This window comes from Rana temporaria, chromosome 10 (genome assembly GCF_905171775.1).
Source record: "Rana temporaria chromosome 10, aRanTem1.1, whole genome shotgun sequence".
NCBI lineage: Eukaryota > Metazoa > Chordata > Amphibia > Anura > Ranidae > Rana > Rana temporaria.
In genome coordinates, this window is record NC_053498.1 from 69,424,801 (window position 1) to 69,444,479 (window position 19,679).

At 41.8% G+C, this 19,679-nt stretch overlaps 1 protein-coding gene across 2 annotated transcripts in view; it reads left to right on the forward strand.

The window, feature by feature from the left end:
* SIK2 (salt inducible kinase 2) overlaps positions 1 to 19,679 on the forward strand; it is a 265,141-nt gene that overhangs the window by 81,758 nt on the left and 163,704 nt on the right. For both annotated transcript variants that reach the window (XM_040325400.1, XM_040325401.1), the window contains exons 2-3: positions 6,124 to 6,240; positions 12,988 to 13,051. In XM_040325400.1, the coding sequence (XP_040181334.1) occupies positions 6,124 to 6,240; positions 12,988 to 13,051 (181 nt within the window). The remainder of the gene's footprint in view (positions 1 to 6,123; positions 6,241 to 12,987; positions 13,052 to 19,679) is intronic.

A 19,679-nucleotide genomic window follows, 5' to 3' on the forward strand; every position in this document is an offset into this window, starting at 1 on the left:
ATTTTGCTTTTAAATGTCCTTATTTCTTCTGAGAAATCCTCACTTCCTGTTCTTCTGTCTGTAACTACACACAGTAATGCAAGGCTTTCTCCCTGGTGTGGAGAAAGCCTCTTCAGGGGGGAGGGGGCGAGCAGAAGTGTCAGGACGTCCACTAACACACAGCTCCTTTCTCTATCTGCAAAGTAGAGAGTGTCCTGACTCTCCTGCTCGCCCCCTCCCCCCTGAAGAGGCTTTCTCCACACCAGGCAGAAAGCCTCACATTACTGTGTGGAGTTACAGACAGAAGAACAGGAAGTGAGGATTTCTCAGAAGAAATAAGGACATTTAAAAGCAAAATGGAAGGATGAGGTAAGTGAAGGAGGACTGCACTAAGGTAAAGGAAGCTATTTAGGGATTATTTTTTTTACCTTTACAACCCCTTTAAGGTAAATCTAAAGGTAAATTATATAATATACGGCCAGTTTAAATCTTGAGACGGTTTGGAAATAAATGCATATTCTCTGGTAGGTGAAATAGCTTCCTTTTATATGTAGTTTATCGATGTAATTAATAAGTTAATGGTCACCAGAGATTTTCAGCCATTTTTTTTGTTTAAGAATTTTTTGTTGTTGTTAGTCTTCAAGGGTTTGCAAGGTTTGATGATTGAGCGTGGGCTACGATTGACATGCTTCCTTGGTTGCTAGCAGAATTCATACAGGTCAGTGAGATGGCAGCCATTTCTTAGAAAATGTATTGTGTGTGACGTAGGCGGGTTATATGTGCAGACACTTGTGTTTCATGGAACTGCCTGATACGCATGAATGTGGTTCTGTGCCCCTCCAGCAATGGATGACCTGCAAAGCCTGGTGTCATCTACTGTACACTTTAGAGGAGAAACTGCTTGGATTTGAGGCGAGATCTCACTTTTTTTTCTGGCCGCCTTGAGTAAAGTTTTTGGAATTTTAAACATTTAAAGGAAAATTCTGCTATCAATAATTTAGAACTAAAACGGCCACACAACCGTGCAGAAATGAACAAGGAGCAGTTTCCCTCTAGGGCTGTCATAAAGGAGCATTTTAGAGGACGGTCTAGTGAGATTTCTGTCAGCGTGCATTTTAAAATATTATTGCAAATGTCTGTCTGGGCAAAAAATAATAATTCAGTACATCTGTGCGGTAATTGCAAATTTTGCATGGTACATTTAAAAATGCTGCAAGAAATCCAGTGTGCCCCTAACTTCCTGTTAACCTGACAACACACAGCCTCTGCTGCACTGAAATCATATGCACTCTCCCTGGCCCACCCCTTTCATTCATTGGAGGCTCAGCATCACCTGTTATCTCTTCATAGGGTGGTCTGCATGCAAATACAAAAACAAGAGCATATAGGCACATGGGATTAATACCTTCAAAATACAATAATTATAAATGCAAAAGGGGTTGTAATAAGTTTTTATTTCAGTGTTAAATTGTCTGTGGTACAGGGCAGCACAGTGGTGTAGTGAGTAGCTGTTTTGCCTAGCAGTTAAAAGGGTTGCTGGTTCCAATCCTGACCACGACACTACCTGCCTGGAGTTTGCATGTTTTCCCTGTGCCAGTGTGGGTTTCCTCCAGGTACTCCGGTTTCCTCCCACACTCCAAAGACATGCTGGTAGGTTAATTGGCTTCTGCCTAAATTGGCCCTAGTATATGAATGCGAGTTAGGGACCTTAGATTGTAAGCTCCTTGAGGGTAGGGACTGATGTGAATGTACATTGTATATGTAAAGCGCTGTGTAAATTGACGGCGCTATACAAGTACCTAAATAATAATATGTAATTAAATACAGTCCATACACCTGGGCTAGCTTTCCTTAAAGCAGGCCATACACGTTCGAATTTCCATTAAATTTTCTTTTCAAAATCAGAAAGTTCATTTTTTTTTTTGTGATCCGATGATGCCACCATTGATTTTCGAAATTTGGCCGACCAAGCCTTCATGTTGCTACAGAAAATAATTTTCGTGGCCGGGAATCTTTTCTTGCACATGCGCATTTTTTTTCTATTACATTTCTCTCACGATTCTCCCATCATTGATTAGAAAATCATTTGTTTTTCAAAAAATTTCCAACGTGTCAGATTCCTCAAATTTGATTGCCGCACGAAAATCAGCTGTTGCTGCAGCCCACTAACGGTGCGAAATTCGTACGAAAACTCTTTGATACGATTTTCGAAAGAAAATTCTTTCGAAATCCAAACCGTGTATGGCCGGCATAAGAGGTGAAACAAACTCTGTAACTGAGAACAAAAAAGAAAAAAAGAACCTTTAAGTATAGAATTGGATGAAGTTTAATAACTCAGGATTAGAGCAACTTGCATGTAATCTGAGGTTGTAAAGCTCATAGGCGTGGATCCCGATAGATGCGCAATGGTGGAAGCTGCAGGTGACCCGGTACACAGCCGCTAGCGAGGAGCGCTCCTACCGTGCGGGCTCATCAGTGTGGAATCCTGATCGAGGGTACGCCACGTCCCGGTGTAGGGAGAAAGTGAACCAGCTGATATCAGCCTACTAATAGCAATCCAATCGGCTGGAGAGCTCTGTAGAATGCACCGTCTGCGTGACGTTGTCACAAGGGGAGAATGCAACGCGTTTCAGAGCATGTGCAAAAGAAGTGGAGACTTTATCAAGGGTAGATGTGACAGGGTGACAACGCAGGAGCACAGTTGGGAGACAGTTGTCATCCCATAACAGGGAGTACCAGAAAGACCTTCAGGGCAGGCTCTTAAAGCGGTGGTTCACCCTTAAAAACAAGTTTCTACCATTAAATCCAGCATACTAGCGTGAGCTACAGTATGCCTTTATTTATTTTTTTGGGCCGTACTCACAGTTTAATCCCGTAGTTACGTTTCAGACTCCCCGCGGGGAATGGGCGTTCCTATGCAGAGGGGAACATGATTGACGGCCGGCTATGGCGCGTCACGCTTCCCGAAAATAGCCGGAGTAGGACTCGGCTCTTCACGGCGCTATACGGCGCCTGCGCACAGACTAGGAGCTGACTGCGCAGGCGCCGTGAAGAGCCAAGTCCTATTTCGGCTATTTTCAGGAAGCGTGAGGCGCCATAGCCGGCCGTCAATCAAGTTCCCCTCTGCCTAGGAACGCCTACTCCTCGCGGGGAGTCTGAAACTTAACTACGGGATTAAACTGTGAGTACGGCGCAAAAAAATAAAGTAAAGGCATACTGTAGCTCGCGCTAGTATGCTGGATGACCTGGTAGAAAAAAATAAAAATTTTTGTACCCCCGCTTTAAGGTTATATTGAAATAAACGTCAGATTTACAAAGATTTCCCCTGTACTTGTGACAACCCAAATTTTGGGATTTACTTTCCGTGATGAACAGGACAAATGGGGTGAAAAAAAGACTTCAAAGTTCTAACATTGAAAGCATTTAGTTGGCCTTGGATTTTAAAGGGATCTCTACTATGCAGTGCTACAGAGGAGATTATTAACCAAGATGTACTAGAAGTGTTCAGGTAGAAGATGGGCCGAGGGATTTTTGTTTACCAAAAACTGATGTTAAAAACCTATTGCATTTCTTGTGTTTTTGCCTCCAGTTTTCCCTGCAAATGTTTACAGCATACAAAAAAATCACAGGACCAGCTTATAGAGCTACAGATCCTTGGGCAAGCACCATTCTTGGCTTCTGCATTCATACATGTTATTGATCGGAAAGATTGACTTCTGTTATTATATATCACACAAAGGGAACTTTCTTATGCCGGGATATCTCCCAATCCCATGACCAGACAAATATATTCACAAGATTCCAAGTCATTGCCATCCTAAAGAAACAGACAAACAACAAATAAGAAGAAAAACATACATCCTGGCAGAATCAGGGGCATATCTAATGCAAATCAGACTTGGCAAAGGATTTGTCTACAGCATTTGGTCCATTTACAACTAGCACTGCGTGAAATTTGCACAGGCAGCTGGAACGGTTTTGCACCTTTCTACAATAATTTTCCATCTGTACCTGAAATATATTTTCCAATTAATCGTAAAGACGCCTAAGAAGTGGTCAAAGGGCATGTTTTATAAGGCGCAATGCTACTTTTGAGTAGCGAATTTAGAAATCAAAAATGTATGTTCTGGTATGTCTTTTGTCATCCACAACACTGCTCCTCTTATGAAATGATGACTTCCAAAGGGTCCATTTGGAATCCCCTCTTCAGATTATGGCCCTAGCCATGGGACTTAGATTCTGGGGGAAAAACATTAAATACAGGGACCTAAAAAGTACAAATCCTGAGCAAACTGTATTATGTATGTGAAAATATTAAAATCATGGTTAAATCTTGCAGAACTCCAAACAAAAATAACAAGCTTAAAATGAATAGTACCTTAAAAAATAAAAAACAGCTATTGCTGCAATAATCAGATTATATCCAGAGATTTCCCTACAGTACCCTTTTCTGCCACTAGTTGTCCCCAGTCTATTTGCCAGCATCATTCAACCCACTTCCTTTGATTCATTGCTGTCTCACACCCACCCCAGCCTGTGACTGGATAAATTATGAAATGAGAAGCAGCGCAGAAATTAGCTCTTATTTCCAGATTTAACGATCTATTAATATCTACACAGCTGTGTTAATTTGTGTCTTTTATATCATCCTAGGGTTCAACTTTAAAACTGAACTCCAGGTTTAAAAAAAAAGTCAATGAAGTTATGTATTCATAAAAAAATATTGTATTTTTAAATGCAGTTACTAGGAATGCGTGATTTGTTAAAGTGGTTGTAAAGTCAGATTTTTTTTTTTTATCTTTATGCATATAGGGCCAGATTCACAGAGATCGGCGTATCTCTGTGCGGGCGTAGCGCATCTCATATGCGCTACGCCGACGTAACATAGAGAGGCAAGTACAGTATTCACAAAGCACTTGCTCCCTAAGTTACGGCGGCGTAACGTAAATGGGCCGGCGTAAGCTCACGTAATTCAAAGTAGGCTGGTAGTGGGCGTGTTGTATTATAATGAATCGTGACTCCATGTAAATGAAGCGCCGTACGAACGGCGCATGCGCGCGCATGCTCAGAATCACGTCGAATTTACGCCCTAAGATACGACGGCTCAATGGCAACGACGTGAACGTAACTTCCGCCCAGCCCCATTCACGTATCACTTACGTAAACAACGTAAAAATATACGATTGTTCCGACGTCCATACTTTGCATTACTTGCGCCTCATATAGCAGGGGTAAATTTACGCCGGACGTAAGCCTTACGTAAACGGCATAGCGGGCGCAAGTACGTTTGTGAATTGGCGTATCTAGGTCATTTGCATATTTGACGTGAAAATCTACGGAACGCTCCTTGCGGCCAGTGCAAATATGCACCCCAGATACGATGGCATAGGAGACTTATGTCGGTCGTATCTTGGCAAAATTCAGGCATATCTTGTTCCCTGAATAGGGCGCATAGATACGACAGCGCATCACAGAACTTACGCCGCGTATCAATAGATACGTCGGCGTAAGTCGTCTGTGAATCTGGCCCTCTATGCATAAAGATAAAACGCCTTCTGTGTGCAGCAGCCCCCCCTAATACCGGAGCCCCATCTCTGTCCAGCAATGTCCACGAGTGTCTTTGCCATCCGAGACTCTCCCTCCTGATTGACTGAGACGCAGCAGTGGTGCTATTGGCTCCTGCTGCTGACAATTAAAATTAGTTGGCCAATCGGGAGAGAGGGGGTGGGGTTGAATCACAGCTCTGTGTCTGAATGGACACAGGGAGCTGCAGCTCAGCTTGGGTGTCCCCATAGCAAGCTGCTTGCTGTGGGGGCACTGAACAGGAGGGAGGGGCCATTAGCTAGAATTCTGCTTGTTTCGTCAGGATAAAAAAAAAAAGTTGCTCGTCTTTCAAAACGCTCGTTAACCGCGTTGCTCGTAAACCAATGTTCCACTGTATTTGACACCTAAAGCAACTTTCATATTTGTATCTCCATGGTGCATTTAGCTGTTTCCCCAGAGTTCAGCTTTAAGAGCTCCTTTCATGAAGAATATTATTTCACGTATCTTACAAGTACACTAATACAGCTACAATCACCGTATGCCTTATTTTAATCCTGAACCTGATTACGTCCCTAAAATAGTTTCATCTTCAATCTGCAGGTGGCAATAAAGATTATTGACAAGTCTCAGCTAGACGCTGTAAATTTGGAGAAAATCTATCGGGAAGTAGAAATAATGAAGATGCTGGATCATCCTCACATTATCAAGCTTTACCAGGTAAGTCCACTGACCTGTATTAGACCAGAATGAAAAACAATGACAGTTCAGATGGATTTATATTGTGCCTTAAGCCCCGTACACACGATGCGAAAATCGTACGAAAAATTCAGTTTTCGAAACGATCGTACGATAATCGGATCGTTAGTACAGAGCTTTCAAGAGCCGATCAGGACAGTTCATCCGATTTTATTCGGACATGGAATTTTTTTTCGTATGATGCCAGATCGTACGATTTTTGTTTAATCAGTACAGCTGTTGTTCGAAAATGCAATACAAATACAACACATGACATCACTTCCGTTTTTTTATTCTGCCGTACGAGAATTTTTAGTAAACTCATCAGATTCAACGTGAGATTAGCATACAAAAAAAATTGGACGATCATTTGTCCGATAATCGGATCGTGTGTCCCGGGCATAACAGTTTACGCAGCACTTTACAATATAAGGGGAGGACAGTAGAATTACAACACAGTTCAATACAGAAGGAATAGCAGGGCCCTACTTGCGGAGCTTACAATCTAATGGGAGGGGGAGGTGGTACAAAAGGTAATAATCACTTGCCACGGATTACAGAATTCTTTGTGTGGTTATGGAAATCTTTTTGTGACCAACGTTCTATTCTCCAAGTCAGGCACACATTAATTTGCACACTATTTACGGATGATGAAATGTTATTTATCCAGGACACAGAGGTTTTTTAGGGACAAGACCTTTAAGACACGGGGAAAGAATGAACACGCATATATCTGACACACATTAGTCATAGAGATTAAGTGACAGTTGCATATATTTATACATGAGCTGAAAGTAAATGAGAGATAGTAATAACTTCCATGGTATTGCTCTCTGATTGCAGTATTTTTTTATTTATTACAGGTACTTGTATAGCGCCATTAATTTATGCAGCACTTTTATATATATTTTGTACAACAGTCCCTGGTGAGGGCAGGGACTAATGTCCCTGCCCTCAAGGAGCTCACAATCTAAGGTCCCTAAACTCACATTCATACATACAAATACTAGCAACAATTTAGACGAGGGCCTATCAGCATGTCTCTGGAGTGTGGGAGGAAACTGGAGTACCCAGAAGAAACCCACGCAGGTACAGGGAGAACATGCAAACTCCAGGCAGGTAGTGCCGTGGTTGGAATTCCAACCGTCAACCCTAGTACTGCTAGGCGGAAGTGCCAACCACTTTGCCACTGTGCTGCCCATATGCTTAGTGAGATAATTAATTTGTTTTCAGTCACAAAATAGGACAATGTTAAGTTCTGAAAAAAAAGGGTCCAGAAATAGGAGGTGTAACGGAACCCCAAATGGGACAGGGGTTAACGCCGTTCACGATCTTCCATTCCACCAACCCAAGACAGCTTATCGACACTCCACAATCCAGCAGACACGATCCATATGGATTTTCCCCCAGAAAGACGACACACAAGCTCTGTTCTCTCTGGTTCAAACGAATGAACACTTTAATGGTACACTCAGCTTGTTATATACAGTTACAAGCATGCTACAGGGACAATGAAACTCTCCACCCAAAACATCACACAATGGGCCCTTAACAAGATCCCCCCTCAATCCACATCCCAGACAGACATTCTGGCACCGCATCTAGAGGAGTTAATTACTACAGCTGACAAGTCACATTCCACATCTATTATCAATAGCATTTTCACACAAAACAGTGTCATTAGCATACACAATGAAATATCTTAGGAGCAGACCTAATTAGCACAATGGACACAGAATGCAATCACAGCAAGACACTTAAACATCCCAAAATAGGCAGCCAGACTGGCTACCAAGCTCCAATTCACATCACCACAGTAGCAAACTTAATTGGCATCTCAACAGTCTATGTTACACATTGAATGAGACATTCTTTTTGACCTGTTGGGGGTCAGAATAAACCACCTGTAATATGTCAAGATCCTGCAGTACATGAATTATCATTAATGTCCCATCTCATGTAATCCGAGATATCAGTTCACAGTCATCCTATGCCCAAAAGGGACATAGGATGACCCTAGACCCAAGAGTCATTAGTGAAGCTGGCACAGGAGTACCCCACATCCTTCAAAAGTCTCTGGGTGTCACGGGCCATTCCGTTACAGGAGGTAACAAAATTATAGCAAAATGTTAGAGTAGAAGTTCAGCTTTAAAACTAACTCCTAAACCTACTCGCAGCACAATTCTTCAACCAACCTGCTACTTTAAGTTTGGAAGTTATGCAAGTTATTGCGCTGTCCTTGCGTTATAACGGTGGGCTAATTTCTGTGTATTATAATTACACCTCTGTTCCTTGAGTTTGAATTCTTGAGTTATAATGGTGGGCTAAGGTGAGTGTTCTGTAAATACACCACTGTTCTTTTAGTTAAAATCCCAGTCTATTCCTGGGAACTCCTTTTTTACCTCTTTGCTTACCAGCCCCTTGGAGGTTTACAGAAAATCCAGAACGACGAAGACCGATGTATTTCTGAAGTAGTTGCTTACTCTTTCTCTTTTTAAAGTCAAAGCCTGTAGTTAGCCTTTAAAGTGAAACTGTCAATTTGTCCTTCATGGAAAAAGCACAAATACACTTGAACTGCACTTATTTGCTAGCCTAAGCTCTGCTGCCAATGCTGCCAAGGCTACGTGCTGTTTCCATGTATGTTTACAATAAAAGGGCAAAGGGAGTCGGAGGACAAAGACATTTACAAGTCTTAAACCATAAAATTGGCACACCAGGGCTGGGGTATGAGTGTTGTCTATGGACTAAATCCACTTCACCCCTCTCTTATGAATACCATGTAGTGGAATTATTAGTACTACATTTATGCAAAATGCCCAGGAGTCTCATGAGAAAAGGGATTCCCTTTACTCGGGTCCATTCTCCTTGTTATAATGACATGGTAGGCAATGTAATCTGGCAAATACCACATTGCTTACACTTCTATAGTGGTTACATTTATTCAACTTTTTCCAAAGGGGCCGAATTTCCTAATCATTGTACCACATTGAAAAAATAAATTGAATATAAAGGAACAGGGGAAAAGGAATTCTACGAACAAATTGGGACTTTAAATGGAGTGCACAGTTTGGGGAAACAGCCATCAATATAATTGTAGATATAAATATTTTAATTAGGTATAGGTAAACAGTAATTACATTAAATTAATAATGATTGGTAATATTGTAGACCATAAATATATATAAAAAAAACAATATGTGATGTTTGTAAAATTCCCATAAATAAAACTCATCAACACAGGGCTCGACAAATCCCGGGCGCCAGGTCGCCATGGCGACTAGAAATAGTGTCCTGGCGACTTGGCTTGGAAGGTGGGCAAAAAAAAAAAAATTATTACCACCAGATGTGAGCTGGCGCCATCTGGTGGTGGCTGTTGGTATTACAAGTTAAGCATTACAAGTTAAACAGCAATTCTAATGTCATTTTTCACTATTTTCACTGCCATCTTCTTCCCTCTAATTAGAAGCCCCAAACATTATATATATTTTTTATCCTAGCACCCTAGAGAATAAAATGGCGATCGTTGCAATACTTTCTGTCACGCCGTATTTGCGCAGCGGTCTTACAAGCACACTTTTTTGGGAAAAAATTACACTTTTTTTAATTAAAAAATAAGACAACAGTAAAGTTATCCCCATTTTTTTTTATATTATGAAAGATAATGTTACGCCGTGTAAATTGATACCCAACATGTCACGCTTCAAAATTGCGTCCGCTCGTGGAATGCCGACAAACTTTTACCCTTTAAAATCTTCATAGGCGACGTTTAAAAAAATCTACAGGTTGCATGTTTTGATTTGCAGAGGAGGTCTAGGGCTAGAATTATTGCTCTCGCTCTGCCAATCGCGGCGATACCTCACATGTGTAGTTTGAACACTGTATACATATGCGGGCGCTGCTCACGTATGTGTTCGCTTCTGCGCGCAAGATCGTCGGGACGGGGTGCGTTTTCTGGCTCCTAACTTTTTTAGCTGGCTCCTAGATTCCAAGCAAATTTGTCAAACCCTGCATCAACGCATACATATATAGGGGCAGATCCACATACATCTGCGCCGGGCGCAGCGTATGTAAGATACGCTACGCCGCTGTAACTTACTTTGCTTTGGTTTGAATCCTTAACTAATTTGCGCCATTAGTTACGGCGGCGTAGTGTATCTCTCGCAGCGTAAGGGCGCGGAATTCAAATGAATCTAATGGGGGCGTGTTTTATGTTAATACATCGTGACCCGACGTAAACAACGTTTTTTTGGAACTGCGCATACGCCGTCCCTGGGGGTATCCCAGTGCGCATGCTCGAAATTAAACCGGAACCCGCCAATGCTTACGACGGTGACGTCATTCTACGCAAATTCCTATTCGCGAACGACTTACGCAAACGACGTAAAAAATTGTACGTGGGAAGGACGGCCATACTTAACATTGAGTACGCCTCAGTATAGCAGCTTTAACTATACGCCGGAAAAAGCCGAACGCAAACGACGAAAAAAAAAAGCGACAGGCCGACGTACGTTCGTGGATCGCCGTAAATAGCTCATTTGCATACTCAACGCGGATTACGACGGGAACGCCACCTAGCGGCCGCCGAAAGATTGCATCTTAGATCCGACGGCGTACGAAGACGTACGCCTGTCGGATCTAGCCGAGATGCCGTCGTATCTTGTTTTGAGGATTCAAAACAAAGATACGACGCGGGCATTTTTAAATTATGCCAGCGTATTAATAGATACGCCGGCGTAATTTCTTTGTGGATCTACCCCTTAGTATTGAACAACAAATATCACAAAGACACGGCTACACATTTGAAAAAAGCCTCCAACCTCCCTGAGCGGCAAGGTATAGTTCGAAAGAGATCCTAGGGTGATAGCATCTCAGTCGAGGTGCCACAGAGTTAAATTAGATGTCACATAAAATTATCAAGGACAAGTGGATGCAGCCACGGCTTAACATTAGCTCTACGCGTTTCGTGGTTTTGGTGTTACCACTCGTCAGGAGCAGGCGCGTGATGCATATCTAAAATAGAATACAAAAATATAAAAAAGTAAGGGTCCATAATTAATTAACACATGGCGGGGGAATTACTATATATCAAATGAGATGAAAACCGATCCTATAGTAAACTTACAGACAGGCGTGCTGTGTATAAGGACATGTCGTGGCCCATGGAACCAGGAGGTCCACCGGTAGTGTCAGGCAAGGTAACTGAGGGGGCGTGTGCCAGCAACGCGCACCCCCACATGGCCCCCTGGGTGCATGAAAGACTATCCATAATGGCTGGTACCCAAACGAAACGGAAGATGGCAACCGTGGTATATGGGCTTCTATAAGAGATAATGGTAATAGTAATATAAATAGTAATAAATAGTCATATAAATTGTATGCAACTCCATAATCCACAGAATATACAGTAGCAAATTCATGTTTGGAATCTATATTCTATGGGCCAGATTTACAGCGGAGATACGACGGAGTATCTCAGATACTCCGTCGTATCTCTCAGAGTATCTATGCGACTGATTCATAGAATCAGTTACGCATAGATAGCCCTAAGATCCGACAGGTGTAATCGTTTTACACTGTCGGATCTTAGGATGCAGTACCGCAGCCGCCGCTGGGGGGAGTTCGCGTCGTAAACCAGCGTCGGGTATGCAAATTAGGAGTTACGGCGATCCACTTCTTGCGTAAGACGTCCGGGAATACGGAAGTACGCTACGCACGTCGCCGTTCGAAAAAATGACATCACTTCACGCAAAGCACGGCAGGAATTTCGAAACGGAGCATGCGCAGTAGGTCCGGCGCGGGAGCGCGCCTAATTTAAATGGCACACGCCCATTTAAATTACGCAGGCTTACGCCGGAGGCCGCCAGCGTAGGTTTTCATTGCAAGTGCTTTGTGAATCAGGCACTTGCGATGGAAACATGCAGCAGTGTAACATATCTACGATACGTTACGCCGCCGCACTTCTACGTGAATCTGGCCCTATATTCCTGTTCCTTTATATTCAATTTATTTTTTCATCAGACCGGGGCAGAGGTACATGTTCCCTATTGGCCATGACCTCACTAAAAATCCCAATTGTTTCTTCTTTTTCAATTGTACTACATTGATTTTCCTGCTGTATCTTCCTGATTATCACTATTATTATTAACAGTAATAATGTACAGGGTAGGGTCAAGAAAGACTTACTGGTTATTACCCAGCTTAGGGGCTCCCAGGGTACTCTGCAGGGTATGTGAAAATACTGCAAGTGCTGGTACTTTAGGTGGTGACTTTTCTACCTACAGTATATAAGCTTTAAAGTTCCCACAAATTCTTTTTAATAGGCTAAGTAACATGAACCTTTTACTGACCTAGGTTTAAAAATGAAATTGTAATAATTTCCTTCTGGAATTGCATAATTGTTTATTTTTTTTTAAATAAAGTATTACCCCCGGTTCACACTGCTGCAACTTATCTTGTGACACAAAGTTGCATGATAAGTCAAATTCTATTCATTTTTAAAAATGTGCAATTTTGACTCAAGTCGCATACAACAAAAAAAAGGTTCCTGCACTTCTTTTCTGCGACTTTGGTGTGAGTTGAGTCCTATAGACTGCAATGTTCAATACAAAAGTTGCAAAAAAGCCGCAAGCAAGTCACAAGACATTGGGGGCGCAGCAGTGTGAACCGAGCCAAAGACTTATTTTGTAATTTTACAGAACACTGACGATCATTTTTGTATGAATTCATCAGGTTATGGAAACCAAAAACATGCTTTACCTAGTGACCGAATATGCCAAAAATGGGGAGATCTTTGGTAAGTTCATTGATTTATTATCCCTTTATAACTGTGTGGTGTCAGCCATGTGTTTTTACTATGCACAGCTTCTTCAGAGACATGTAGCACATTCTGTGAGATAAATGCTCCATTGTTTATCCTTTTATGATTAGGACTTGTAGCTCCAGGTGTTTCTAACCTGACAGCACATAATCAGCAAGGAATTCATTGTTATTGCTTTAAAAGGATAAAAAAAGAGAACTAGATGTTTACTGCTTGTACATTTTTCATTAACGTGCTTGTAAACCTCTAGGATGAAAAATGAACAGAGCATATCCGTCTGTAGTGTGTACTAGCCTCAATCCAAAGCACCTAGTTTGATTCGTGTTTCTTCTCTCTTCCTTCTGCTATGTGTAGATTAAACCAACACCACAGAACCCTGAGGCCCCGTACACACGTCCGAGAAACTCGACGGGCAAAACACATCGTTTTGCTTGTCGAGTTCCTTTTGAAGCCGCTGAGGATTTCGGCGAGCCAAGTTTCCTCATTGACTAACGAGGAAATAGAGAACATGGCCCGACGAGGCCCGAGATCCTCGTCGGTTTCCTCGGCCAAAAGTGTACACACGACCGAGTTTCTCGGCAGAATACGGCTCCGATCGAGTTTCTGGCTGAATTCTGCCGAGAAACTCGGTTGTGTGTACGGGGCCTCAGAGATGGACACATCCACCCTCAGCACACAGCAGGTGATTGAGAGTCTTAGCTGTGCATGTTTCACTAGGAGACTGTGTAAAGGGGGTGTGTTCATTCCATCCACTCAGGATTAAGATTACACTCAGCTCTCTGCTCTATGCTGTGCAGTGTGTGGCGCCAGATCCCTGCCTCCTGCCTGCTGGATCTGAGAAATTGCCTTTGAGCTGTGTGTTTAGAATGCTGAAGAAGAGAGAAAATGTCAGATAAGCAGGTACAACTTATGTAGAAAGGCTTGCCACTTCAGTGGGTCTATGTAAGGGTTTACAGACTCTTTAATGCCTATAAGAAACTTGAATTGGTGAAATAATTTTCTATATAATACAAAGGAAATAGATAGATTTGAGATGTTAAATTCTTTTAAAGGTGTCCTATTTAGGTGTGGTTATATTGGTTCTTTTTTAGTTGATCTAAGTTTATTTAGTGGGTTTTAAAAAAAAATTAATAGGTTTAGTTAAATTGTAATGCATTATGGGATGAGCCATACTCCCCCGTTCAGTTCACAGCAGAACATGCGAACAGGCAAAAAATGTATTCGAACACCCTTAAGCCCTATACACACGATCGGATATCTGATGGAATCTAATCCGATGGATTTTTTCATCGGATATCCAGTGAAGCTGACTTTCATCAGTCGTGCCTACACACCATCGGTTAAAAATCTGATCGTGTCCAACGCGGTGACGTAATACACTATGACGTGCTGAGAAAAATGAAGTTCAATGCTTCTGAGCATGCGTCGACTTGATTCTGAGCATGCATGGATTTTTGACTGATGGATTTCCCCACAGACGATCGTTTTTTTCCTATCGGTTTTTTAACCATAATAAAAATTTAAAACAGGTTCTATTTTTTTTCACCGATGGTTAAAAAACAGATGGGGCCCACACACGATCGGTTCGTCCGATGAAAACAGTCCATCAGTCTGTTTTCATCCGACGAACTGATCGTGTGTACAGGGCTTTGAAGTCTATGGGACACGAACATGAAAAATCAAAAGTGCTTATTTTAAAGGTTAGTATGCAAGTTATTGTCATACAAAGTGTTTGGGGACATGTACTAATGCAAAAAAACATTTTTTAAACTATGCAAATTTTTTTTTTTTTTAAACGTTTGTTTTTTCAGGAGAAGTGATTTTAATATTGAAAAAAGTGAAATATTCCTTTAAATTTTGTACCTGGGGGGGTGTCTATAGTATGCTTAAATATTCCTTTAGAAATGTCATTTTGTGCAGGGACTTTTCTAAACACGAGAATAAAATGCGCTAATTTACAGGCATACTATAGACACCTCACAGGTACGAAATTTTAAGTAATATTTCATTTTTATTGTTTTACTTTAAGCATCATTAAAATCACTGTTACCGAAAAAACTGCAGTTTTTAAAACTTTTTTGCATTGATACATGTCCCCTGGGGCAGGACCCGGGTCCCCAAACACTTTTTATGACAATAACTTGCATATTAACCTTTAAAATTAGCACTTTTGATTTCTCCCATAGACTTTTAAAGGGTGTTCTGCGGCTTTCGAATTTTACGCAAACACTCCAAATTGTTCGCTATTCTGCGAACAGGCGACCCAAACATAAAGCTTATCCCTATTAAGCATTTCTCTAGGCTTTCCAAACTTATTATATACTCCAGAAGGAAAAAATGTAATATATTATTTATGGTATTAGTATTAGTAGTTCGAACATGCACTCCAGACACAGATTTTGCCGATGTGATATATAACTAGCATTCATTTTGATGTCAAATTTCTATTTTGTTTTAGTCATAAATTTGACTAAAATGCCATTTTTGTTTTAGTCGTATTTTATTCATCTAAATTTGTTTTATTTTTATTCGTCCTAGTGTTCATTTTGTCAACAAATATTTTAGTTGACGAACTTAATGCCCTGTACACACGATCACTTTTTGTGATGAAAAAAAATGTCATTTTTTATCATGAATTTTTTTTTTCATTTAGTAAAAGACGATTCGTGTTTTTTTGTCTGTTACAGCGTGATGAATGTGCCTACTCCATTATGAATGGTAGTTTTACCTCCCGTCTCATAACTTGCTTCTGGGCATGTGCGGGTTTAAAACGTCATTTTTTTTTTTTTTTTTTTTGCCACACACGATCATTTTTTATGACACAAAAAATGACATTTTAAAAAATGACATAAAAAATTCAAGCATGTTCAAAATTTGTTTTTGTCATTTTTCAGAAGACATAAAATGACATTTTGCCCACACACGATCATTTTAAATGACATTTTTAAAAATGTCATTTTATTTCATCACAAAAAGTGATCGTGTGTACAGGGCATAAGACTGTAGCGCAGGGAATCTTGGTGTTTAAAAAACATATTGGGGTTGATTTACTAAAGGCAAATAGGCTGTTCACGTGGCAAGAGAAGTTGCACTATGCAAGGGAGTTTTCCCCAGCGTTTAGTGAATGTGGTAAAATTTCACATACCCAAAGAATACCCAATCATGTGCAAGAGAAATAAAAAAATAAAAAATAACAGCAGTTTTGCTTGCACATGACTGAGAGGTAGATGACAACAGCGCTCCACCTCATTCACCAAGCTCTGGGGAAAATTCCCTTGCAGAGAGAGCCGTCTATTTGACTTTAGTAAATGAACCCCATTGGTTAATCTACATGCCTTAAAGCGGGAGTTCACCCAAAAACAATTTTTAACATTAGATTGAGGCTCGTTTTGTCAAGGGGAATCGGTGTTTTTTTTAAAATCGAAGCAGTACTTACCGTTTTAGAGATAGATCTTCTCCGCCGCTTCCGGGTATGGTCTTCGGGACTGGGCGTTCCTATTTGATTGACAGTCTTCCGACGGTCGCATACATCGCGTCACGAGTAGCCGAAAGAAGCCAAACGTCGGTATGGCTCTATACGGCGCCTGAGCACCGACGTTCGGCTACTTTCGGAAAATCGTGACGCGCTGTATGCGACCGTCGGAAGCCTGTCGGAAGCCTGTCAATCAAATAGGAACGCCCAGTCCCGCAGCCCATACCCGGAAGCGGCGGAGAACATCGCTCTCTAAAACGGTAAGTACTGCTTAGATTTAAAAAAAAAACACCCGATTCCCCTTCACAAAACGAGCCTCAATCTAATGTTAAAAATTGTGTTTTTGGGTGAACCTCCACTTTAAAACTACAAAGAATGTGAATGGGGCTTAAAGTTTGGGACATGCGTATATTCCACTGGTGTTCTGCAACAGTACCTGCTGTCACTTTGAGTTTGGATATGAATGGCAGTAAAGCTCAGCTATTAGTAAAAGTGATTTACCTGTTTACAAGAGACTTGAGTCTTCCATGAAATTGTTGATGAATGCTTCTTGTACAGACGTCAGCGGAAACTTTTTTTTTTTTGTGACTTCTGGGTGTTTTCCCAAGAAATCCTCTGTTAAACTGTGCCAAGAAGAAAGGGTCATTTTCCATGCCCAATAGCCCCCTTAAAAGGTTTCTGTTTGTTTTCTAGCATGATCACACTTCATCGGAGAGATCCAGGAAGCTCTAATGACGTTGCTCCCTACCTGACTAATTCATTCCGGCCTAATTGTTTTAACATTTGCTTCCTGTTCTGAGCTTGGAAAGCGGGATTTTCTGAGCTTGACCTTGGATGATCATCAGAACTTTCTTTAAACTAGGAATTTCTAGAAGGAGCTTTGCTTTACTTTGCATGCATTGATTCTAAGGTGCATGTCGGTGGTAATAGAAAGTTTTAGCTAGATTCACGTAGGGTTACGCCGGCGTATCAGTAGATTCTGGAAACCAGATACGCTTAAATTAGGCTAAGATACGAACGGCGTAAGTCTCCTACGCCGTCGTATCTTAGGGTTCATATTTACGCTGGCCACTGTGTGGCGCTTCCGTTGAGTTTGGCGTAGAATATGCAAATGAATAGATACACCGATTCACGAACGTACGTGCGCCCGTCGCAGTAAAGATACGCCGTTTCAGTAAGAGGTACGCCGGCGTAAAGATAAAGCTGCCCCCTAGGTGGCCTAGCCAATGTTAAGTATGGCCGTCGTTCCCGCGTCGAAATTTGAAAATTTTACGTCGTTTGCGTAAGTCGTCCGTGAATGGGGCTGGACGTAATTTACGTTCACTTAGAAACCAATACATCCTTGCGGCGTACTTTGGAGCAATGCACACTGGGATATGTACACAGACGGCGCATGCGCCGTTCGTAAAAAATGTCAATCACGTCGGGTCACCAATCATTTACATGCCCCCCTCATCCTCATTTGAATTAGGCGTGCTTACGCCGGTCCCATTTACGCTACGCCGCCGTAACTTAGGAGGCAAGTGCTTTGTGAATACAGCACTTGCCTCTCTGACTTACGGCGGCGTAGCGTATATGCGATACGCTACGCCGCCTCAAAGTTATGCCAGTCTTGCTGAATCTGGCTATAAGTCTTTACCCCAATTCAGTTGGGTAGATTCACTAAATGCAAATAGCCTGTTCACATTGCAAGGGCATTTTTCCCAGAGCTTAGTAAATGAGGTGAAGCTCTGTTGATGTCCATCAGTCATGCAAATTCCTATTTTTTTTTTCTCTTGCAAAGTGAAGTTTCACCACATTCGCTAAGCTCTGGGGAAAATACCCTTACACAGTGCAACTTTCTTTTCAAAATGAACAGCCTATTGGCCCTTAGTAAATGAATCCCAGTCAGGGCTGGTGCTACCACTAGGCAGTCGCCTAGGCGCCCAGCCACTGGTGTTTCTACTCTCTTCTCTCTGCAGCAAGCGACTTAGGCCCTGTACACGCGAACGGACAAAACCGATGAAAACGGACTGAAGTTCAGTTTCATCGGTCCAAACCGACCGTGTGTGGGCCCCATCGGTCCGCTATCCTTCGGTCGAAAAAATTAGAACTTGCTTTAAAATTGAACCGATGGACGCCTAACCGATCGGTCAAAACCTCATGCTCAGAATCAAGTCGACGCATGCTTGGAAGCATTGAACTTCTTTTTTCTCAGCACGTCGTTGTATTTTACGTCACCACGTTGGACTCTATCGTTTTTTAAACTGATGGTGTGTAGGCACATCAGACCATCAGTCAGCTTCATCGGTTAACCAATGAGAAGGGTCCTTCGGACCGTTCTCATCGGATGGACCGACCGTGTGTACAGGGCCTTAGTCTCAGCATCAGCACCTAGCCACCGCTCCGTTCACACATATTGTCAGAGGCGCAGTGGAGGACTGTTTGTGTCCCGACTCTCGAATGAACGGAAGCAAGCAAACATTCATTGATGGGCGCTGGGGGGGGCTCCATTTTTTTGGTGCTGGTGAGGCTGCATTTGTTGGGTGCTGGTGAGGCACCAAAGGATCTGTCCCCATTTAATCCCTTCATAAAGAAGATGTCATCAGTTTTAAAGTAGTGTACTATGACTTTAGAGGTTATGCCTGCAGTGAACTGTGATAGTAACAATACAATTCATTGATGACGTCTGTTTGCTGCTGGAGAAATCAACTTAGGCATGGTTGCTAAAGCAACTACGTGCGACACACATAGAAGTAGCAGAATCATTACCCCAGTATAATCTATAAATACAAATTTAAAATGATACAAAATTGAATAGAGAGTAATTTTTTCATTAGTGTTAATTTCTTTAGTTTTATATATATATATATATATATTTTTATTATTATAAAATTATCCATCTATCTATGTAAATCTTATCTGTACGGAGGCCAGTTCCCATCAGTTCAACGTCACCTTTTGGTTTCTGCCCGTAGCCACTGAAAGCTATCTTTTCCTTTTCTTCCTCTGCCACTTCCAGCCACTGCAGGGCGAATTTACAGGAGATTGCTACCAGTAAATGCCACCCTCCTATCCAGGTGACCCCCTTGTTCTGCAGCTCAGCCCCCCTGTGTGCTCCCCTGGTCCCCCCTGCATTTACTGGCCCCTTTC